This window comes from Oncorhynchus tshawytscha, linkage group LG16 (assembly GCF_018296145.1).
Source record: "Oncorhynchus tshawytscha isolate Ot180627B linkage group LG16, Otsh_v2.0, whole genome shotgun sequence".
NCBI lineage: Eukaryota > Metazoa > Chordata > Actinopteri > Salmoniformes > Salmonidae > Oncorhynchus > Oncorhynchus tshawytscha.
Window position 1 is genome coordinate 58,213,954 of NC_056444.1, and position 23,956 is coordinate 58,237,909.

Here is a 23,956-nt window from a genome sequence, read left to right on the forward strand (position 1 = left end):
CATTCCGGACAAGGTGGAGAGAAACGATAGTCATGGCACCATTGGCCTTGTTGATCTCTGCACTAGACAGGATGCTCTTGCCAGCATACTTGGGGTCCAACATGTACACTGCTTCAGGCAGAAATCTAAATGCTTTTTGATGCATTACAGAACTGCAGTTTCCTCTGCTTAGAGCAACAGTAAAGTGGGCAGGGCGGTACAGATTTCTTCTCTTACATCTGCAAGCAGAGTCTGAACATCAGACAAGATGCAATGGCTACTGCTATAGGTTTCAGGAGTTTCCGGCTGCTTACCACACTCTCCCAAAATACATCATCCAGGAAGATCCTCTTGATGGGGCTGTCCATATCGGGAGACTGTGATATGGCCATTTCTTTGAGATACACCTTCCCCTCCAGGAGACTGTCAAACATGATGACAACACCAACCCAACGGATGTTACTGGGCTGCTTCAATGTCGTGCTCTTATTCTTCACACTTTGCTTGGTGAGGTAGATTGCTGCTATAACTTGATGATCCTTCACGTACCTAAACATTGGGGCGGCAGGGTAGCCTAGTGTTGGACTAGTAACTGAAAGGTTGCAAGTTCAAATCCCCGAGCTGACAAGGTACAAATCTGTCGTTCTGCCCCTGAACAGGCAGTTAACCCACTGTTCCTAGGCCGTCATTGAAAATAAGAATTTGTTCTTAACTGACTTGCCTAGTTAAATAAATAAAATTTCCTTGGCTCTCTTGTAGAGTGTGTCCATTGTTTTCAGTGCCATGATGTCCTTAAGCAGATTCAATGGGTGTGATGTGAGGGTAGGACTCCTCCACTTTAGACCAAGCAGCCTTCATGTTCGCAGCATTGTCTGTCACCAGTGCAAATACCTTCTGTGGTCCAAAGTCATTGATGACTGCCTTCAGCTCATCTGCAATGTAGAGACTGGTGTGTCTGTTGTCCCTTGTGTCTGTGCTCTTGTCCGAATACTGGTTGAGGGGTGGGGATGATGTAGTTAATTATTCCTTGCCCACGAACATTCGACCAGAGATGATTTCAATAGTCTGCTTTCTCTGTGATTTACTTGACCTTCACTTGAACTCTGTTGAACTCTGCATCCAGCAAATAAGTAGATAAAGCATGTCTGGTTGGAGGGGTGTATGCTGGGCGAAGAACATTCAGAAATCTCCTCCAATACACATTGCCTGTGAGCATCAGAGGTGAACAAGTTGAATCCACAGCTTTAGCAAGACATTCATCAGCATTTATCTGACTATGACCCTCCATTGAGTCAAAAGGACTTCTGATTCCAGGAGGACCATGAGCTGTTGCTATCGAGAAGGTGTCTGATTCAAAATTCTCACCTCGAATAGAAGTAGAGGGACTTTTGTCAGAAGTTGCTTGCTGTGAGCACCGAGGGAACTTTATGCACATGGCCAGGTGATTCTGCATCTTTGTTGCATTCTTCACATATGTTTTGGCACAGTATTTGCAAATGTACACAGCTTTTCCTTCTACATTAGCTGCAGTGAAATGTTTCCACACATCGGATAGTGCCCGTGTCATTTTCCTGTAAAGATTAGAAAATAATTCGTAAATAGATAAATAAATACAATTCCATGTACAGATAAATAGTTTTAGCAGTTAGATTAAACAACACCTTTGTAAGATAAATGTTTTAAAATGAAACATGTATGTTAACAGGTGAATTAACACTCCTCCTCAAGCAAGCTAAAACTCACATGGTAGCAAAAACGAACTAGCAGAAGTTGTTAACAAGTTAAAAATGATTTAAACACACTTTGCTGTAGGCTACTATTTACTAGTTAACAAGAAAATCATGCATGTCATATAAAATGTATTCACCCTACCAAGTATTGTAATCAAAACTTACCAGAAAGCATGTAGTCCTTGGCTCAGACAGTGTAGTAGTGTGGGCTCAATAGCATCTCATTAGTGTGCAAGATCTTGAGTCAGCTGTACATGTGATGGAAGAATGCATTGTGCATGCAGAGGGTTGCAATTGAATTGGGGATAGTTTAACCAAAATATGCCACAAGACCTAGAATTGCCTTATGTGTATCCCACAAAAAAAAGGTTCATTGTTATAAGCTAACATTTTTGATGAATTTAAGAAAAACTCCCAAGCTTAACTTCTGGAAATTTTCCCTTCAAGTTTCTGACCCTTTGCAACCCATTTCACTAGTATACTGGAAAGAGCTGCAACAAACACTCAAGCTGGACAGTTATCTCAATCTCTTCATTGAAAGACTCAATCCTGGACACTTGCACTGACAGTTGTGGCTGCTTTGCGTGATGTATTTTTGGAGAAATATCCTCTGGTCTGATGAAACAAAAATAGAACCTTTTGGCCATAATGACTATTGTTATGTTTGGAAGAAAAAGGGGGAGGCTTGTAAGCCGAAAAACACCATCCCAACCGTGAAGCGCGGGGGTGGCAGAATCATGTTGTGGAGGTGCTTTGCTGCAGGAGGGACTGGTGCACTTCACAAAATAGATGACTCAGTTACCCCAGCTCTGTCAGGAGGAATGGGCCAAAATTCACCCAACTTATTGTGGGAAGCTTGTGGAAGGCTACCCGAAACATTTGAACCAAGTTAAACAATTTAAAAGACAATGCTACCAAATGCTAATTGCGTGCATGTAAACTTCTGACCCACTGGGAATGTGATGAAAGAAATAAAAGCTGAAATAAATCATTCTCTCTACTATTATTCTGACATTTCACATTCTTAAAATAAAGTGGTGATCCTAACTGACCTAAAACAGGGAACCTTTACTGGGATTAAATGTCAGGAATTGTGAAAAACTGAGTTTAAATGTATTTGGCTAAGGTGTATGTAATCGTCCGACTTCAACTGTGCATGCATGCATGCATACACACACACTATTTTTTTTATCCCAGCACCCGTCCCCGCAGGAGGCCTTTTGGTAGGCCGTCACTGTAAATAAGAATTTGTTCTTAACTGACTTGCCTAGTTAAATAAAAGAAATCAATACATTTCTACAAAACCCTTGAATGAGTAGATGTGTAAACTTTTGACTGGTTCTGCATATATATATATATATATATTAAAAATGCTATTCAAAAGGTTATTATGGTAACCGCAGTCATTTGGCTGGCCAATGACCATCATCCTTAATACCAGGCCCATCACTGCCCCAAGTGTCCCTCGCTGTTCCCATGGGAACATTGAAAATGCTGAGTCCCACTGACACCGAGGCCAGTACAGATGCTTAAATACTGTCTGCCCGCCATTAGGACAGCCCTCTAATTTGAATGGTCTAATTACACAGACAGACACCACTCTAAGACCCATTATACTGCAGGTGTCTGTCTGACTGAGGTAGGACAGGGAGGGGCATCAGCGCTGGGTCACCAGCATCAAAGCATGCAGTGATGTGAGGCTGATAACATGAAGAGACACTAAACTGAGAGGACAGCTGTGTGTGTATCAGGAAACTGTTGGGTGCATGTTTAGGCATGCAATGGGCACCAGTCCACATGAAAAACTGTGTTCAACAACCATTTTTACATTTCTAAATATTCAGTAATATTATTTTACCCTCTTCTGCAGAAGACAAAGGCCTAGCTTACATATGACAACTATTTTCCTATATATGTGTCCAGTACACTCATCATTTCCAGCCAGAGGGCCTTGACATGTAGCTGCTTGCCTGATTGTTGTAAAACTTTATGTTTCGTCACACCGGGGTAGAGGGCAAATCAATCGACGGTTCTGTCGTATTTCTTCCATACTTCTTGTCTGTCAGACACTGGACAGAACAAAGTAGGCCTATGGTTATGCAATGAAAACTGTTCTCCTGTGCATACCAGAAAGATAAAAAATAATGGTCTATACTAGAAATAAGGTGCTGTACTGCCAGTGCTTGCTTCTTGGCCTCTCACAAAACAGCTTTTGGTGACTATTGTCAGGCCCTGAGCCCCATATATAGCTCTCTGGTTCCAAGTCAAACATGCTGACCCTCTTTTGGGAAGCAGGTCTCCGAGCTGCAACTTTGTTTAATGCCCTTTCACATATCTACCGGCACCTCTGACCTGCCCCCACTTCTGACAGCGGTGTTGCAAACTGGGGTTAGGTAGCGCGACCGGGACTCGAACCCAGATCTCTCTGGTTCTGCAGCAGGCATGTTAACCACAACCCCAATATAATTATTTGCCCAGGTGATTTCTTTGTTAATTAATTCCATACATACTTGCCTACTTCAGTAGACCTCGCAGGTGGATGGGGTCGCTTCCTATAAGCCTAGAGTGGGAGAAACTACAAGGCGATTCATCACGGCCATACAATGTTGCTGAGATTTATCACTCCACCCCCGCCACTGAAATACATCCCGAGTTTCACGCTCCTCTCAAAATAGAACCGATAAGCGACGTTGGGGCTGAGCTACATCTTTGTTTCAGTCTGTCTACCTGCCGTACGCGAGTGAGAGATAGCAAACCAGGCGCGACTGCGAAGCATGTTCTGTGACTCACCTACTATATCATGTAGGCTAATATAAACTAGATGTAGGCCTACAATGTAACATGTTACAGAGAAAATCAGCCTACCTGGGGTCGCAAATTACGTCCAGGTTATTCCTTCAGCGCGAGATGAGACTTTTGCATTCCAAAGGTGAGGATGTCAACAGGCAGAACTTCCGCTTGCACTGCTTTGCTCCCCCATCAAGCGCTATCTTCTAGAGTTGGGAATGAAATATGATAGCTCTACACTACAGGCAGCCCTCCTACACCCTAACATGGGCGTGGTGCACTGTTTCAGAGAAGTATAAATTACCAGGAGTTCTGCCCTTACTTTCATGTTTGACATAACATGCCCAGTCAGATTCTCTCCTCACTTAAGCACATAAGAATAATCTTTAATAGAATATCGACATTATTTAATTATTTGTTTCCTTTGAACTTAGTATACGTGCTGAAGCTGGGGTGCATGCGACCTCGGAGAAAATGTGGCAACTGGTAGGTTAATACAGTATATGAAAGGCGAGAAAGTCATGTCAAAAAGTGTTGCTTTCTGAATAAGACTGAATAAGGGTTCTTACACAAAATAAACATTTACTGGACCAAAACCCAACACCCAATGAAAACAGTAAATGGCAAATGCAAAAGTGAATGTAAAGATAAAACGTTGTAAACATTAGGTAAACATTATCATTCATGGTCTACTCACTCTGGTTATAAACCCAATAGAGATGAGTTTTACCACATATCCATGTCAGTCAGAGATGGACTGGCCATAGGGCAGTTCAGACAAATGCCAGATGAGCTGGTCCATCTTTTGCTCTGTGGCTCTGTCTAAATTGGGGGTTTTGCACAGAATGAAAATTATTTGGCTAATAATGGGAGAAAAAAATTGGGCCGGTATGGGAGCCTCAAGGAAAATAATGGGCCGTTGTTATAGAAATGCATGGGCCGATTTCTGATCCCAGTCCGTCCCCGTTGTCAGTGTTACCACATTTCCAAACTCAGTGACAGGTCCCATCTCTGTCTTCCCAGTGAATTGTGCTCACATGACCACAGGTTTTATAAGTTAAGTCAACTCAATCAGATTGATGAGAGGGAGCTCTCTCCTCATGAAATGAGATTCCAAATGAGAAAATCTAATAGAGGCAGCTGAAGGCCTGGCAGTGCACATCATGTTAAATCTGATTATATGGTCGGCCAGCAGGTGAGGACCACATAACAGAGTACAGCTATTTGAAAGACCTCGGTGAAGAAATTATGCATACAGCTCTGAATAATTGTGCAAATGTTTTATTTCAGAACATACAGTACATAGTAGCAGCAACAAAAGCTCTGTGCTTACCCAATTCAATATAAACAAATGACAACCTAATTCTTTAGAAATTGCTTTAGCTCCAACAATCAAATTTAATTAGCATTTGACAATGTGGAGTCATGTGTAGCTCAGTTGGTAGAGCATGGCACTTGCAACAACAGGGTTGAGGGTTCAATTCCCACAGGGGAACAGTATGAAAAGGTAATGACAAATGTGTGCTCTCAACTGTAAGTCGCTACGGATAAGAGTGTCTGCTAAATTACAAAAATTAAATATTTACACACTCGTCTCTAACATGGAGGGTTAGCATTTCAGAAAATTTTGTCCCTATGTCGGACGTAATTGAATACAAAATATCCATAGGGAAGTATTATCAACACGGCTTTTAGTACAGTGGTCTGTATATCAGTTTGTATTTCCTGTTTTTATTTTCAATACTGATGCAATTTGCACGTGACGAACACTTGCCCAATATGGCCGAGCCAAACCACACCGAATGGCAAACAGCTATTGTTTACATATTGTGCAGCACGTGCAATGAGTCAAGAGATTGAAAATACAAGCGACAGAACCTACTGGCACCGCAAAAAGTCAGGTAAACAACACTTTGCTGTGGATACCCTATCTCCACCTACCGCCAGAAGGACCAACAGCACGTACAAGCAGTAAAGTATGTGTAAATATAATTTTATTCAACATTTTGGCTTATAGAGAATATTGTTTATTTTTTTAGGGTGACTTCAGTCAGACTGACAATCATGGAGTAACCATGGTAACAGTCTGATGTTTAGGCAAGTGGTCCCCCATTTCTAGAAACATTTATCATTATAATGGCACATATGGTTTGGTCATTTCACATTATAAGGTAAACACTTTTCTTTCACATCACTGAAGGCCCTGAAAAGGCAACAGTAAATGCATTTGGTAAAGTTTAGCGTGTCCGTCCGTGTTACTGTCGGTAATGCTCAGCGATTTTGGACAAATGCTGAAGAGAATGTTGTCTGTAGAGGAGGGTTGGAAGCCTTCCTTTCTGTTCCTCTGTGGCCTCTCTGAAGAAGGCCAAAAGACAAAACACGTTGCAATAAATACACTTTTTTATTTAATTCCATTTGTCCTCCAAGTGTTCCAGAATATCCTTCTCAACTCCTGCACTTTGGTTGGAAAGGGAGGTCGAGGCAGTGATCCCTTCTCTTTGCCTCTCTGGAACAAGACAGTCAGTCAGCCATCTTGTTTGATTCAGAGTAGAATCTCCTGCTCTTTATCATCATCATCATCATCAGCAGCAGCTGTCTCCTCCCCCTCGTCTTCCTTATGACATAATAGTGGTACTTCCAGGTCTTGGCTGTTTTTAACGGGCAGCTGTCTCAACGAGTGAATTTTACCTGGAGTACATTAGAAAAAGGACACCCAATTACTGGATATGATGGACAGCTTGGTGAAATACCTTTCCATTAGCCTCGGTACCTTCAGCAGCGCTGGCTTGATTAACAAACAATTACAACATACCTAATATACCGACTACACCAGGGATAGACTGATAACAATTTGCTTTAATTTTACAGTGTAGGATACCACATATAGTAATGGTATGAACTTACTTTTGGAATAGTAGGTCTTCAGCCCCACATGCAGGGAGATGCCAGAAACACAGACAGCGAAACCCATCAAGTTGAGTCCACTCATCCTGTCCCCCATCAGGCCTGCTGCCAGCAGCAGAGTACACGCCTCCTAGTGGGGGCAGGGAGGGTATGTTAGGGGGAGATGAAAAACACACTTTGAATAAAGAGTGTAGGGGAAGTGAAACAAGGAGTGCTTGAGACAGCGGGAGAGATGGTGCAAAAGGAAGCAACTTCAAGTGAGGGAGCTGAAGGGATACAGAGAGGGTAACTTGTGATATACTGTGTTATCCTCCTTACCTTAAAGATCCCTGCTATGGATAAAGTGAGACTGGAGGTCTTTGAGACTAGCAGGAACTCAGAGAAGCCCAGGCCAAAGGCCAGTGATCCGCCTATACTCAGCATGACCAGAGTGTAGAGCAGGGGAGAGAGCTCATTCACACGGAACAGCTTCTCTGAGGTACTTAGGCTCAGCCCTGCAGACAGAATCAGAAGTACTGACACACAGATAGAGGGACTTATTTCATACCCAGACTGACAGGCATGGACTATCACAAACAGGTTAGAGAGAAGCATAGTAAAGTCTAACCTTCGTTGAAGAGGAAGAGCGGGAAGAGTCCCATGAACATGAGCGGCTGTAGATGGTACATGGTGTCTATTGGGTTCTGGAGCCCTGTGGGAGTGGAATGTGGAAGAGTGGGGTTACTGGGCTGAATGCCTAATCAGGGAATAAAAGGACAAGTCCAAACAATAACACAATGACGCTTGGTAACTAGTCTCCCTAGGCAGAAGTGTTGCCTCCCACATTAACCATGTTCTGACATCCACTGTTTCCCGGTTGGGATATTTGAGACTAGGTGTTTACTGACCCAGCTCTGCTTTCTGCATCAGGACCTGCGTGAGGGTCCACCGGATCCCACCGATGAACGATGCAAGCAGTACCATGATGAAGCCCTTCAGGTTGAACTGGGTCGACTTGAAGGTGAACATGAACAGGCCGCTGGCTATCAGAAGGACCACCACGATCAGGTATGGGTTCTGTAAAAACAGAGTAACTTGGGGGTCAGAACAGAAGCCTTTCGTCCACATGCATACATTATGCACTTCCTCATCTTCTCACATCATACACATCAAGGGCATGGAACCAGAGTACACAACCATAAATAAATATATATAAATACACACACATACATTTCACAAAGTGCATATACAGTTAGATACACCTGAAGGGAATGGTACTTCCTCCTATGCATGAAAAGTGAATCCATTCACTGAATCCTATAGCTCGTTAGAACATTGGAAAGTCAGTGTCTTGGTGGGAAGATTGCAACCGCAGAGACTTCAATTAGGCAAGTCTTGCCTTTGTAGTAATGAATGATCCAGATATTACACAGAGTGTAATTTGTGAGGGGGTGTGGTAAGAAAGCCTTCAATGAGAATGGCCTAACCATGTGAGCGGCTACGGTACACCTAAGTGTAAGGGATGTGCATCTTTCCCTTTCAAGACGATTCGATACGTATCTAACGTTTGATACATGGGCTCCCATACAATACAGGAACGACAGTCTACGTTTTAGTTGAAAACGATTCGGTGCGATTCGGTTGGATTCGAGGAATGAACCGATGTGGTTCGATGTGATACAAAGCACAAACATTTGTTGCATAAACACATTCATTTTCCATTCTAAATTAAAAATTGCTGCTGATGGAGCTCATGAGCTGGGACTCTTGAGCCAGATCTGTCTGAGCGTGTGTGTGGTGTAAATTATGTATATTTCTATGATGTATGTACGCACCTGAGCTGAGCCATAAGGGAAACTGATGCTTTACCCTGTATATCTAAAAATGACCATATACAGTGCCTTGAGAAACTATTCACACCCCTTGACTTTTTCCACATTTGGTTGTATTCCAGCCTGAATTTAAAATGGATTAAAGTTAAATGTTTTGTCACTGGCCTACACACAATACTCCATAATGTAAAAGTGCAATAATGTTTTTCTACATTTTTACAAATTAAAGAAAAATGAAAGGTTGAAATGTCTTGAGTCAATAACAATTCAACTGCTTTGTTATGGCAAGCCTAAATACATTCAGGAGTACAAATGTGCTTAACAAGTCACAATTAAGTTGCATGGACTCACTCTGTGTGCAACACTAGTGCTTAACATGAATGACTACCTCATCTCTGTACCCCACACATACAGATAATTGTAAGGTCCCTCAGTCGAGCAATGAATTTCAAACAGATTCAACCAAGCCAACGGTGACTTTAAAACAGTTACATTTAATGGCTGTGACAGGAGAAAACTGAGGATGGATCAACAACATTGTAGTTACTCCACAATACTAATCTAATTGACAGAGTGAAAAGAAGGAAGCCTTATTTTGCATTTCAAACCTGTTCTACTTTTAACATAAAAACAGAACATTGTACTTATTTTCTTCAAAGTTCAGCAACATCTTATTATAAAAGCCAGGATTTGATCGCCGATTTTGACAAAGCACCATTTAAAAGTCATTTCCGATTGAACCGACATATGCAGCGTTTACTGTGAATGTGGTGTCTGCGAACACAGGAACACTGTCTTTCAAACATGAACAAACACGAACAAAGACTGAATTTTAAATGCAATTTTCTGTCATGCAACACCCATAAATACTACTGGATAAACAATGACCAAGAAGAAACAGCAACCCCATCTCAAGTGAAATTGACTTACCGGATGCTCTAGTTTAAAAACCAATGAGAAGAAGAGGATGAAGAGCACTGCAGAAGACTTGGTCATTGTGTACCTGGAGGAAACATACAAAGACATTCTAATGCCATTCAGAACATTGATGATCAAAGTTAGGTAGATACATACAGTGCCTTCAGGAAGTATTCATAACCCTTGATTTATTCTACATTTTGTTGTGTTACAGCCCAAATTCAAAAATGTATTCAATAAAACAGCTCACCAATCTACACACAATAACACATAATGACAAAGAGAAAATATGTTAAGACATTTTTCAAAATGTATTGAAAATTAGTTGAATACTAATTTACATAAGTATTCATAACCCTGAGTCAATACATGTTAGAACCACCTTTGGCAGCGAATACAGCTGTGAGTTTTTCTGGGTATGTCTCTAGGAGCTTTGCACACCTGGATTGTACATTATTTGCATATTATTATTTTTAGAATTCTTCAAGCTCTGTCAAGTTGGTTGTTGATCATTGCTAAACAGCCATTTTCAAGTCGATTTAAGTCAAAACTGTAACTAGTCCACTCAGGAACATTCAATGTCATATTAGTAAGTAACTCCAGTGTATATTTGGTCATGTGTTTTAGGTTATTGTCTGGCTGAAAGGTGAATTTGTCTCCCAGTGTCTGGTGGAAAGCAGACAGTCAGGTTTTCCTCCAGGATTTTGCCTGTGCTTAGCTCTATTCCGTTTCTTTTTATCCTAAACAACTTCATAGTTCTTGCCGATGACAAGCATACCCATAACATGATGTAGCCACCACCATGCTTGAAAATATGAAGAGATGTACTCAGTAATGTGTTGTGTTGTGTTTGCCCCCAATATAATGCTTTGTATTCAGGACATATAGTTCATTTCTTTGCATTACTTCTTTACACTGTCAATTAGGTTAGTATTGTGGAGTAACTACAAAGTTGTTCAACTCTGTTTTAAAGTCACTATTGGCCTCATGGTGAAATCCCTGAGGGGTTTCCTTCCTCTCCAGCAACTGAGTTAGGAAGGACATTGTTTCTTTTTAGTGACTGTGTGGATTGACCCACCATGCTCAAAGGGATATTCAATGTCTATTTTTGTTGCTCTTCCAATGACACAAAAATCTAAATGTATTCCATTTTAGATTTAAGCTGAAACAAAATGCAGAAAAAGTAAAGGGGTGTGAATAGTTTCTGAAGGCACTGTAGTAAACAAACACACACACACACTTACAAGCTGATGGTGATGAAGAGGAAGCTCCAATTGGAGAGTCCAATGTCCAGCGCTGTTGCAATGGCTGAAAGAGACAGCTTTTTAGGACTGTTGATCATATCATAGCACACTGTTTTATTCCTACTAACAAAGCATTTCTTTCTTACTGACAGGAAGGTGAATGCCTTATGAGATTAGTTCAACTGTTGTACCCCATCAGAGGGGTGTAATATACTGTACAACAATATAAATGCAACATGTAAAGTGTTGGTCCCATGTTACATGAGCTGAAATAACAATTCCCAGAAATGTTCCACATGCACAAAATATTATTTAGAGCCCAAATTTGTTTACATCCCTGTTAGTGTACATTTCTCCTTTGCCAAGATAATTCTTCCACCTGCCAGGTGTGGCATATCAAGAAGCTAATTAAACAGCATGATCATTACACAGGTGCACCTTGTGCTGGGGACAATAAAAGACCACTCTAAAATGTGCAGTTTTGTGACACTTTCTCTACGATAAGCCGCCTCCAACATCATTTTAGAGAATTTGGCAGTACGTCCAACCAGCCTCACAACCGCAGACCAAGTGTCACCACACCAGCCCAGGACCTTCACATTCGGCTTCTTCACCTGTGGGATCGTCTGCAACCAGCCACCCGGACAGCTGATGAAATTGAGGAGTATTTTTGTCTGTAATAAAGCCCTTTTGTGGGGAAAAACTCATTCTGATTGGCCCTCCAAGGCCCACCCATGGCTGCACCCCTGCCCAGTCATGTGAAATCCATAGATTAGGGCCTAGTTAGTTTATTTCAATTGACTGATTTCCTTATATGAACTGTAACTCAATAAAATATTTTAAATTGTTCCATGTTTCTTCAATGTACAAAGCAGGATCAATTAGTTAGTCAGCCAACTTTAATTAACAACCAGAAATAACTTGATTTTCTGGTTCATTATGAAATCTAAACTTAGATATGCGTTTTGGTTGTCGAGTCAATTAGGGACCATGCACATTTTCAGCGTATCTATATTTAGGCAAGTTAGATGGCTAACTCATTGATCCTGCTTTGTAGTATACCCCTCAAAACCCCAAATACAGTTTATGGTTGTTTTACACCTTTGTTTGTATCCACTACAAGGCCATGGTGCTTACCTATGGAACAGCAAGAGGAACTGCCCCTCCCTACCTTTAGGCTCAAACCCTACACTTGAACCCGAGCACTCCGTTCTACCACCTCAGGTCTCTTGGCCCTCCCACCCCTACGGGATGGCAGCTGACCATCCATGATATCAAAATTATAGTTTTAACCAGGTTTTCAGGCTATACAGTTTTTGTTTACAATTACTCCCGCTCAGCCCAGTCCAAGCTCTTCTCTGTCCTGGCACCCAATGGTGGAACCAGCTTCCCCCTGAAGCTAAGACAGCAGAGTCCCTGCCCATCTTCCAAAAACATCTGAAACCCTACCTCTTCAAACAGTATCTTAAATAATCCTCCTCCTCACCTCGACCCACCCCCACACACAAAAATGAAGAAAAAAGAACTGAACCAGCACTTGTACTACTTGACTTACTTTCTATGCCTGTGCTATGTGGTTGTCCCACCTAGCTGTCTTAAGATGAATGCACTAACTGTAAGTCCCTCTGGAGAAGAGCATCTGCAAAATGACTCAAATGTAAACAAACACTGCATAGGCTGAAAACATGGTTAAAACTATAATTCTGATCTCATGGATGATCAGTCCTTCCATCCATAGCTCTGTCTATGAATTTGAGAGTGGATACATTTCTCCAACCCCATCCCTCAGCTATTTACCAAATAGGTGGAGGGTGTGACCACTGTTACAGTTTCAACTGCAGATTGCCCCTTTAAGATGTATTTAAGTAGTTCCAGCCAAGATTAGTAGAGAGAAAAGTAGAAAGTGGTATCTTATCACACAGACGGACTATGCCTTTTATTATGCAGACTGAAGTCCATGTTGATTATATCGTGTCACATACAACTCAAACTGTTTGGCATACATTCCTCTAATATATGCACTCACCGACTGGGGCAACCTTTGTGAGGTAGTCTGTCCAGTTCAACATGACCCGAGGCTTCCCTGTCCAGCATTGCATGGCCGAGCGGGTCAGGGTAGAGAGACAGAATATTATGGTGAGGTGGAGCAGCGTCATAAACAGTGGGTAGTGGAAGCCCTGAGAGAAAGAGGGAAAGGGGTGAGTTAAACTACATGGCACTGCATGCAAAGCAAACATACCAAGTACACAATGTTACGTCGCATGAGGAGTGTGAGCCAGCCTCAGACTGACCTTCATCAGCCACTTGTTATAAAAGGTGATGCCGATGGAGAAGACATAGTAAACGAGGACCAGGCCCACAGTGCGGACAGCCCGGCATAGGAACTGGACAGGGCAAGCCATGGTGCTGCTTCACCCTTCCCCACAGGAACTACTGCAGAGGCACCGTCTTCAAACAGGAACAATGTGCTGAAAGCTGGGAAGGGAGAAAAGAGGGAAGAGCGAGAAAGATGGGATAAGTTGACAATATAATCAAAGACAAAATAACTGATATAATTTGCTGCTGGCTGAGCATGTGACTGCGTTGAGGAATCTGTTTGACCAGTCTTATTAGTGAGTAATGAGCATACTCCCAGCTGTATGTTAGCACTGACGCAGCGTGTTGTGGGGATACTGTACATGAACATGCAGATTTTTTTCATAATTAACATTGTAGCTATAATCTCAGATAAGCCTATGTTGCCAAGCTAAATAGATGCATTGTTGCTGCTGATGAAGGCACTGGAAAACATAAACCTGAGCCATATGGCATGGCTAACAAAGCACAAAATATGAACGGGCAAGCCACTGAGGTAGACAGTGGATAAGTTGTTAGCTGAACCAGATATCTTATGAAATTTTAAAACTCTAGCTACTGTCTGGCTGAACTCACCTGCTGACGAACAGCGGCGAAAGCAGGTAAACTAGCCAGCTAACTCACGTTAGCTAAGCAAAGTGTGACCGGTCCTGTTAACTGCTATACAAAGCTGCGTCTAAATACCGTAACGTTGGCTAGCTAGCTTAGCTATCAAGCGATGCATATAAACACATGACTGCACAGAGTAATTGAACATGGTTTTACTTTCCAAATTACAGTAACGTTACTTTGTTGTTGCCAGTTAGTCCACTCTACACACGGGCCATGTCATCGATTCATCAGTACAACCCGCAGGCTCTACGTGGACTGAGCACAGCCAGACAAGCGATGCACTTGATTTTGCTTCCCCGACGCGCGTCGGTGCTTGGTGAAATGTAGACCTTGGTCCAATGCAATGGATCACTCTGCCTACCCGGTCCGATGGCTGACCTGAATCAAGTGCGCCCGACTCCAGCACTGCAGCTAGGTGGCAGTAGTTTTGTTTTTCCAAGCAAAACAACGCAGCCTGTTGCTGTAGCTACTTCCGGCAACTACAGTGAAGAAGAAATGGACCATTTGGTTGAGGAGTTGTTGTCGTGACCCTCTTGTTTTTGTAATTGATATAAAGTCAAAAAGCCGCCACAACGCAACAAAAAAATAACCGGTCAGGGCTCCAATTGCAACTAATCTGCACGATTTGCGAAATATCGTTGGACACACTGGGCTTTGTAACTAGCTGGATAATCCCATAGCCAGCTAGCGTTAGCTACAATTGCTAGCTCTAGTACACATTTGGGTCTGTGAGGATGGCGGAGGAGGAAGACGAAGCTGGTTTTGACGAGGATTTGGATGACGGGGCGGGTGGAGCCGATGGGAACCACGGCAAAAGGAAAAGGCTGTTCTCTAAAGAACTTCGGTGTATGATGTATGGATTTGGAGATGACCAGAATCCCTACACCGAGTCGGTGGACATCCTGGAGGACCTTGTGATCGAGTTCGTCACGGAGATGACACACAAAGCCATGTCCATCGGACGCCAGGGCCGTGTCCAGGTGGAGGACATTGTTTTCCTTATCCGGAAAGATCCAAGGAAGTTTGCCCGAGTGAAAGACCTCTTGACGATGAACGAGGAGCTGAAGAGAGCCCGCAAGGCCTTTGATGAAGCGAACTATGGCTCTTAGAGCCTTTGATAGAGGGATTTGGCCTTCACTGCAAATACACGCCTTCTTTCCCTTTTTTAAACTTCTCTTTCACATTGTCCAAGCTGTTTATTCTGCTTTGATCATTGGACATGTTTTTTGTAAGGATTTAAAGTTGTTGCAGATGTGAACATAGAGATAGTGTTCATTGACCACCAACTTGTGACTACAGATATGTTTGTGCTCATGTGAAATGCTTATGCCTTCTACAGACATCTTTCTATTTTTATTTAACTAGGCAAGTCAGTTAATAACAAATTCTTATTTACAATGACGGCCTAGGACTAGGGGCAGAACGACAGATTTTTACCTTGTCAGCTTGGATTCGATCAAGTAACCAACCTTTAAGTTACTGGCCCAATGCTCTATCCACAAGGCTACCTGCTGCCCCATTAACATACACACATATAATACTAGAAAGTAGTTGTATTTATCGTATACTGTACTGTATCCACAGAAGGACATCACATTGCAGTATCAATCATTAGGTCCCGTGAGGAAATGTCTCTTAGGTGAGAATTGTTGTCCTGTTTATCAGTAAGGATAGTGACACAATGGTGGAATGGACATTTATGAATAAAGTAACTCCCAATCCTTGACACTTTCATCCATCCTTTACTGTGACATCCTTTACCCCTCTGGACATGGGCCCAGAGGGGAGTTCAAATTAGACTTTCTATATTAATCCATGGATGGGTTATCTTTCCTGAAATGTTTCACTTTCGCTACACTTTCAATAACATCTACTAAACAAATATATGTGACCAATACAATTTGATTTGATTTCTACACCTTGAGACAATGGATATAGTTTCAAAACTTGAATAAAATGTTTTGTTTAATTTGTGCAAATGAACGCACAACTTCAGTAGATGGACCTTAATGTGCATGGAATAAAACCCTCTGAATTTTACTTTAATTATTTCCGCAGGACTAAGGGCTCGGACACCTAGGCGACAGACACATAGGGTTTGCTAGCCGAGAGTACTTAGCACATCTGAACCTAATTTGCGAACTGAGTGTGCAATGAATTTACAAGTGAAATGTTGGCAGTCAGACATCTACAGTGGGTGGTCCTTAAAACACAGCGCGCTGAACGATCGGCAGATGAACGCTGGATCTAAATTAGGTGTGATGTGTGCGAGCCTTAAAGGTACATTTCAACATTTTCCAACGTCATATTCATCTCCAGCACCAACTGCGTTACAATGTTTTGTGTTAAAAAAGAGGAAAGTAAATATTCATACTCATTGACTTATTCCACGTACAGTTGAAGTCAGAAGTTTACATTTCAGGCAAAGACATTTAAACTCAGTTTCACAATTCCTGACATTTAATCCTTGTAAAAATTCCCCGTCTTAGGTCAGTTAGGATCACCACTTTATTTTAATAACGTGAAATGTCAGAGTAATAGTAGAGAGTGATTTATTTCCGCTTTCATCACATTCCCAGTGGGTCAGAAGTTTACATACACTCAATTAGTATTTGGTAGCATTGCCTTTAAATTGTTTAACTTGGCTCAAATGTTTTGGGTAGCCTTCCACAAGCTTCCCACGATAATTTGGGTGAATTTTGGACCATTCTTCCTGACAGCTGGTGTAACTGAGTCATGTTTGATGGCCTCCTTGCTCGCACACACTTTTTCAGTTCAGCTCACATATTTCCTATAGGGTTGAGGTCAGGGCTTTGTGATGGCCACTCCAATACCTTGACTTTGTTGTCCTTAAGCCATTTTGCTTCAACTTTGGAAGTATTCTTGGGGTCATTGTCCATTTGGAAGACCTATTTGCAACCAAGCTTTAACTTCCTGACTGATGTCTTGAGATGTTGATTCAATATATCCACATAATTGTCCGTTCTCATGATGCCATCTATTTTGTGAAGTGCACCAGTCCCTCCTGCAGCAAAGCACCCCACAACATGATGCTGCCACCCCCGTGCTTCACGGTTGGGATGGTGTTCTTCGGCTAACAAGCCTCCCCTTTTTCCTCCAAACATAACGATGGTCATTATGGCCAAACAGTTCTATTTTTGTTTCATCAGACCAGAGGACCCTTCTACAAAAAGTAGGATCTTTGTCCCCATGTGCAGTTGCAAACCATAGTCAGGCTTTTTTTTATGCTGGCTTCTTCCTTGCTGAGCGGCCTTTAAGGTGATGTCGATATAGGACTCATTTTACTGTGGATATAGATGATTTTGTACCTGTTTCCTCCAGCATCTTCACAAGGTCCTTTGCTGTTGTTCTGGGATTGATTTGCACTTTTCGCACCAAAGTACGTTCATCTCTAGGAGACAGAATGCGTCTCCTTCCTGAGCGGTATGACGGCTGCGTGGTCCCATGGTGTTTATACTTGCGTACTATTGTTTACCTATGGAACAGCATACATACAGTGCCTTGCGAAAGTATTCGGCCCCCTTGAACTTTGTGACCTTTTGCCACATTTCAGGCTTCAAACATAAAGATATAAAACTGTATTTTTTTTGTGAAGAATCAACAACAAGTGGGACACAATCATGAAGTGGAACGACATTTATTGGATATTTCAAACTTTTTTAACAAATCAAAAACTGAAAAATTGGGCGTGCAAAATTATTCAGCCCCTTTACTTTCAGTGCAGCAAACTCTCTCCAGATGTTCAGTGAGGATCTCTGAATGATCCAATGTTGACCTAAATGACTAATGATGATAAATACAATCCACCTGTGTGTAATCAAGTCTCCGTATAAATGCACCTGCACTGTGATAGTCTCAGAGGTCCGTTAAAAGTGCAGAGAGCATCATGAAGAACAAGGAACACCCCAGGCAGGTCCGAGATACTGTTGTGAAGAAGTTTAAAGCCGGATTTGGATACAAAAATATTTCCCAAGCTTTAAACATCCCAAGGAGCACTGTGCAAGCGATAATATTGAAATGGAAGGAGTATCAGACCACTGCAAATCTACCAAGACCTGGCCGTCCCTCTAAACTTTCAGCTCATACAAGGAGAAGACTGATCAGAGATGCAGCCAAGAGGCCCATGATCACTCTGGATGAACTGCAGAGATCTACAGCTGAGGTGGGAGACTCTGTCCATAGGACAACAATCAGTTGTATATTGCACAAATATGGCCTTTATGGAAGAGTGGCAAGAAGAAAGCCATTTCTTAAAGATATCCATAAAAAGTGTTGTTTAAAGTTTGCCACAAGCCACCTGGGAGACACACCAAACATGTGGAAGAAGGTGCTCTGGTCAGATGAAACCAAAATTGAACTTTTTGGCAACAATGCAAAACGTTATGTTTGGCGTAAAAGCAACACAGCTCATCACCCTGAACACAACATCCCCACTGTCAAACATTGTGGTGGCAGCCTCATGGTTTGGGCCTGTTTTTCTTCAGCAGGGACAGGGAAGATGGTTCAAATTGATGGGAAGATGGATGGAGCCAAATACAGGACCATTCTGGAAGAAAACCTGATGGAGTCTGCAAAAGACCTGAGACTGGGACGGAGATTTGTCTTCCAACAAGACAATGATCCAAAACATAAAGCAAAATCTACAATGGAATGGTTCAAAAATAAACATATCCAGGTGTTAGAATGGCCAAGTCAAAGTCCAGACCTGAATCCAATCGAGAATCTGTGGAAAGAACTGAAAACTGCTGTTCACAAATGCTCTCCATCCAACCTCACTGAGCTCGAGCTGTTTTGCAAGGAGGAATGGGAAAAATTTCAGTCTCTCGATGTGCAAAACTGAGACATACCCCAAGCGACTTACAGCTGTAATCGCAGCAAAAGGTGGCGCTACAAAGTATTAACTTAAGGGGGCTGAATAATTTTGCACGCCCAATTTTTCAGTTTTTGATTTGTTAAAAAAGTTTGAAATATCCAATAAATGTCGTTCCACTTCATGATTGTGTCCCACTTGTTGTTGATTCTTCACAAAAAAATACAGTTTTACATCTTTATGTTTGAAGCCTGAAATGTGGCAAAAGGTCGCAAAGTTCAAGGGGGCCGAATACTTTCGCAAGGCACTGTAGGTAAGTATCAACCAGACTTGTGGAGGTTTACAATTTTTTCTGAGGTCTTGGCTGATTTCTTTTGATTTTCCCATGATGTCAAGCAAAGAGGCACTGAGTTTGAATACATCCACAGGTACACCTCCAATTGACTCAAATGATGTCAATTAGCCTATCAGAATCTTCTGAAGCCATGACATCATTTTCTGTAATTTTCCATACACTTAGTGTATGTAAACTTCTGACCCACTGGAATTGTGATACATTGACTTATAAGTGAAATAATCTGTCTGTAAATAATTGTTGGAAAAATTACGTGTGTCATGCACAAAGCAGATGTCCTAACCGACTTGCCAAAACTATAGTTTGTTCACAAGAAATTTGTGGAGTGGTTGAAAAATGAGTTTTAATAACTCCAACCTAAGTGTATGTAAACTTCCAACTTCAACTGTTGGTCAAATATGTGTTTGAAATGTACTACTAAACAGATAATTGTGTGTGTGAGGTACAGAAATGTAGTCATTCAAAAATCATGTTAAACACTATTATTACACACAGAGTGAGTCCATGCAACTTATGTGACTTGTTAAGCACATTTTTCTCCTGAACTTATTTAGGCTTGCCTTAACAAAGGGGTTGAATACTTATTGACTCAAGCTTTTCGTTTTTTAATTCATTTGTAAACATTTCTAAAAACATAATTCCACATTGACATTATAGGGTACTGTGTGTAGGCAGTGACAAAAAAAAATCTACATTTAGTCCATTTTTAAATTCAGGTTGTAACACAACAACACGTGGAAAAAGTCAAGGGATGTGAACTTTCTGAAGGCAGTGTATGTGTTTACAATGACATTATCGGTGTGCTTTTAACCAATTTTGAGTAGGCATTGCCTACTAATTGGCCGATGATGTCATTGGAAACTTACTGTATCTTTATCTTTACATTGAAACTGGTCATTTTCACGTGTCGATGTTGGGATTGTGCTGGAAATGATGAATTTGACATAGAGAAAATGTTGATGTTTGTCCTTTGTTCCTTAACCCACTGTATCAGTAATCTATTTTCATAGGGATTAATATGATTACCTGAAGTTCAGTTTGTATAATGATGAAGAATTTAAACTTGGCAGGAGGTTCCAGGTGGCATATAATTTCATAATATAACTTTTTTAATTTGTGTTTTGCCATAAGTAAATATGCCTGATCTAGCTTCACTGCTGTCTAATCTGTTATGCCTTATGGCTGTGTGGGTCAAAGAAAAAAAAATATATATATATATATATATATAAAATATTTTTTTTTTATTGATATTCCTCAAGAAAATAGCGCACAGACAATAATTATGTCAGACCAACTGTGTTTATTTATTTATTATCTTGGTTCAAACAATAGTTTATTATTACAGTGAAGTGGCAACAGTTGGCCTTGGTCTAAGCAGCTATCACAAGCTGCCCATCTAGACTACATCTAGACTGAACTCCCAGCTTGAGGGTGTTGAGGTGGTAAGTGATCCACTGACCCATTCTGTGATGTTGCAGTGAATTTCACATCCTGGCTTTTCCCTCCAGATTTGGGGGAACGGCAGCAGCTTGGCGTCAATGGGGCATCATAATCACACGCAAGAAGGGCTCAAAAGCCCTGGTTACCCCCACCAGGTGCCTGTCTGTTGAAGAGGTTTAGTTTAATCGAGGTGGACGAACATAGGATGGACCAGTAAGGGGCGAAGTGTGAGGGAGAATTGCAGTGGGTCAAAAGAGGATCAGGATAGGTCAGCAGGGGGTCAAAGGAAGGAGGAATGTCCTTGAGTCTCGCTTTTACTGCACATTTTCCATCATCTTGAGGAATTCTGAAAAAGAGTGACAAATCCATTGTGAAAATTATAATTTAAATCACGGTGATGTAATTCATGGTCAATAACAGGCCTAACATTCATTATCTAACACATTACCTAACTTCAAGCACCAGCTGTTAGAGCAGCTCACAGATCATTGCATCTGTACATAGCCCACCTGTAAATAGCCCGTCCAACTACCTCATCCCCTTACTGTATTTATTTATTTATTTTGCTCCTTTGCACTCCAGTATCTCTACTTGCACATTAATCTTCTGCACATCTATCACTCCAGTGTTTAATTGCTATATCGTAATTACGCCACTATGGCCTATTTTATTGCCTTTACATCCCTTATCTTACCTCATTTGCACACACTGTACATATACTTTTTTTCTATTGTGTTATTGACTGTATGTTTTGTTTATTCCATGTGTAACTCTGTGTTGTTGTATGTGTCGAACTGCTTTGCTTTATCTTGGCCAGGTCGCAGTTGTAAATGAGAACTTGTTCTCAACTAGCCTACCTGGTTAATTAAATAAAGGTGAAATAAAGAAAATAAATAAAAATGAAAATGCTGGTCAATATGTCCAATCAGCATCACCATTATTATTATCAAAGGCATCGTGGCTTTGTCATACCATCAAAGTCCAGCATGCCATCAGCGTTCTTGTCTCCATCCTTCAGCAGCTCATCAATCTCCTCCTCTGAGATTTGCTCGCCTGTGCTGCGGATGATGATGGCAAACTCTTCTCTGTCGATGTAGCCGTCGGCATTCCTGCGTAAGCAACACACATTGGAGTTTAACAACCTGTCGGCATATGAACGCTGACTGTAAACTGTAAAACGTAACCGCTAAAACAGGTGACGTACTTGTCGAACACACGGAAACATTCCGCCAACTCTTCCTCAGACTTTCCGGCCTGGTCCTCCTTTAAGAGCCTCACCATCATGACCAAGAACTCCTCGAAGTCGATGGTGCCGCTGCCTAAGGTGAAGTTTCCGATCGATTATGCATCAAGCTCGAAAATAACAGGTAAGTACAACAATATGAAGAGGTATGTATCATGCTCAGGTCACCTAAGCATAACATGGGCATAAGTTACCCAAAAGTAGCCTAATTACGCGCCAAACTTCACACGTGTCATTTAAACTATATAGCTTACATACATTAATGTAGGTTAATATATAGTATATTTTAGACTCAGCCGTTGCTCACCATCCTCATCGACCTCCTCAATGATTTCATCCAACTCCTCTCTTGTCGGGTTCTGGCCCAACATCCTCATGACCTGACCCAACTCCTTGGTACTGATATCGCCGCCACCGTCGGTGTCGAACATGTCGAAGGCAGCCTTGAATTCTGGAATGATGATACGTATCGGGACACTAATTATTGTATTCATTAGACCTGACAGTTATTAATTAACGGCAACATGGTTTTGCGATGGACTTACTCACCGTTAAGCATCTCCTCGCTCAAGAATGAGCGGGCCTCCTGTTGTGCATCAGTCTAGAGGAAAAACAGCGCCACATTTGTCAGGTCATAGTATTGGTGACAATTTCTCAAATGGTAAATTATATCTATATTTTTTTGGTGGGGCAACAGTGATGTTATCAGATGAGTGTATTTTTGTCGTATTGACATTCACAAAGGTATCCCCACAAAAGGGTTAGCCTTAGCCTATAGGCATACTGACACATGTGCCATGCTATTTAAGGCTCAACACATTACCCCCCTGTATATGGCCATACGGATATACATTCCCGAAGGAATTTGACGCCTTAACACAATCCGCACCCGGACAGCCTTGCTCCCGGACCTTTTAGGTTGTGTGACAGTCTGATACTCGGTATCTACTCAATAAGCACCCATAAACCCATAGCCTATCTAGCCTGCGGAACATGCATAACTTCCCCAAAGTCATGCTCCAGAAATACTGCTATAAACACTCAATATTATTTGGTTAATTAAACAAGTTGGTGATTTGTATTCATCAAGATGAGATCCTGATAATCATGGTCTTAGGAAATGACTGCTGTTTTAATCGTTTTATACCTTACACTTTATGAAATAGTAAACATGACTGCAAGAGACAATACAGTGTCAAAATGATGGTCCAAGAAATTATTTCCAAATTAGGCTAATTAATCATCTTAATTGCCCATCCAAATGTAACTTGTAAATGTAACCCTATACAAACTCGCTGTTTACTATGCTTTTATTCATGTAATTGTGTGTTCAAATGATTGGTCTTACCATGGTTGCGAATGAGCTTTCCCCCAAATACCCACAGAAATAAATCCCAAAGGAGTGGTCAATCCGTGTGCACCCCTACAGAAAGATTAAACCTCAAATGAGAGTTCAGACACACTTTAAACGGGTCACTTAAGACACACCCCCGGGTGATCACAGGACTACAGATTTAGAATCTTGAACTTGCAGGGTTCTGAGGCCCCCAAAAGCCAATCGAAATCTGGAGTGGACAGTGATGGCCTTGAAGCTGCAAACATTTAATTGACGGGGTAAACGTAGCTATAAGAAAGTTTTCAGGTACATGTCACTATTGAAAGGCAACATTTGTCTTGTGATTGTAAGTGCAGCAGGTTTAAGGTACCTGCATGTAACAGTAGGTCTTGGTATTCCCTGTCAGACAAT

General features: G+C 41.6%; 4 protein-coding genes across 5 annotated transcripts in view; 1 reads left to right on the forward strand and 3 right to left on the reverse strand.

Moving 5' to 3' along the window:
- Window positions 1-4,725, reverse strand: part of LOC112216004 (collagen alpha-1(XIV) chain) — a 36,734-nt gene extending 32,009 nt beyond the window's left edge. Inside the window, exon 1 of the mRNA XM_024375555.2 lies at window positions 4,575-4,725. The gene's annotated coding sequence lies outside the window, so the exon portion shown is untranslated. The remainder of the gene's footprint in view (window positions 1-4,574) is intronic.
- A 1,036-nt stretch (window positions 4,726-5,761) lies between these two features.
- On the reverse strand, window positions 5,762-14,737 carry slc35c2 (solute carrier family 35 member C2). 2 transcript variants are annotated; one of them, XM_024375558.2, is made up of 10 exons: window positions 14,517-14,737; window positions 13,665-13,848; window positions 13,400-13,550; window positions 11,374-11,437; window positions 10,142-10,214; window positions 8,288-8,456; window positions 8,008-8,091; window positions 7,719-7,894; window positions 7,401-7,530; window positions 5,762-7,184 (listed from the first exon to the last, which is right to left on the reverse strand). In XM_024375558.2, the coding sequence occupies exons 2-10, from the start codon at window positions 13,773-13,775 to the stop codon at window positions 7,039-7,041; spliced, it is 1,104 nt and encodes a 367-aa protein (XP_024231326.1). In that variant the 5' UTR covers window positions 13,776-13,848; window positions 14,517-14,737; the 3' UTR covers window positions 5,762-7,038. The 2 variants fall into 2 exon arrangements, with proteins under 2 accessions (XP_024231326.1, XP_024231325.1); XM_024375557.2 differs by having other exon boundaries at window positions 14,305-14,737.
- A 92-nt stretch (window positions 14,738-14,829) lies between these two features.
- taf13 (TATA-box binding protein associated factor 13) lies at window positions 14,830-16,066 on the forward strand. The gene has a single exon (XM_024375560.2). The coding sequence runs from the start codon at window positions 15,075-15,077 to the stop codon at window positions 15,447-15,449; it is 375 nt and encodes a 124-aa protein (XP_024231328.1). The 5' UTR covers window positions 14,830-15,074; the 3' UTR covers window positions 15,450-16,066.
- A 4,740-nt stretch (window positions 16,067-20,806) lies between these two features.
- LOC112216006 (troponin C, skeletal muscle) lies at window positions 20,807-23,700 on the reverse strand. Its single transcript, XM_024375559.2, has 6 exons — window positions 23,558-23,700; window positions 22,759-22,810; window positions 22,517-22,660; window positions 22,171-22,285; window positions 21,939-22,075; window positions 20,807-21,312 (listed from the first exon to the last, which is right to left on the reverse strand). Exons 1-6 carry the CDS (start codon window positions 23,558-23,560, stop codon window positions 21,281-21,283), a joined length of 483 nt encoding a protein of 160 aa, XP_024231327.1. The 5' UTR covers window positions 23,561-23,700; the 3' UTR covers window positions 20,807-21,280.
- Between the last annotated feature and the right edge of the window lie 256 nt (window positions 23,701-23,956).

Coding starts and splice junctions, on each gene's coding strand:
- slc35c2 (XM_024375558.2), bottom strand. CDS start 13,775: ATGGCTTGCCCTGTCCAGTTCCTATGCCGGGCTGTCCGCACTGTGGGC. Junction 8,092..8,287: donor GATGCAGAAAGCAGAGCTGG/GTCAGTAAACAC, acceptor CCACTCCCACAG/GGCTCCAGAACCCAATAGAC. Junction 7,895..8,007: donor GCTCTTCCTCTTCAACGAAG/GTTAGACTTTAC, acceptor TTCTGTCTGCAG/GGCTGAGCCTAAGTACCTCA.
- taf13 (XM_024375560.2), top strand. CDS start 15,075: ATGGCGGAGGAGGAAGACGAAGCTGGTTTTGACGAGGATTTGGATGAC.
- LOC112216006 (XM_024375559.2), bottom strand. Junction 22,076..22,170: donor TGTTTCCGTGTGTTCGACAA/GTACGTCACCTG, acceptor TTGCTTACGCAG/GAATGCCGACGGCTACATCG. Junction 21,313..21,938: donor TGGCATGCTGGACTTTGATG/GTATGACAAAGC, acceptor ACTCTTTTTCAG/AATTCCTCAAGATGATGGAA.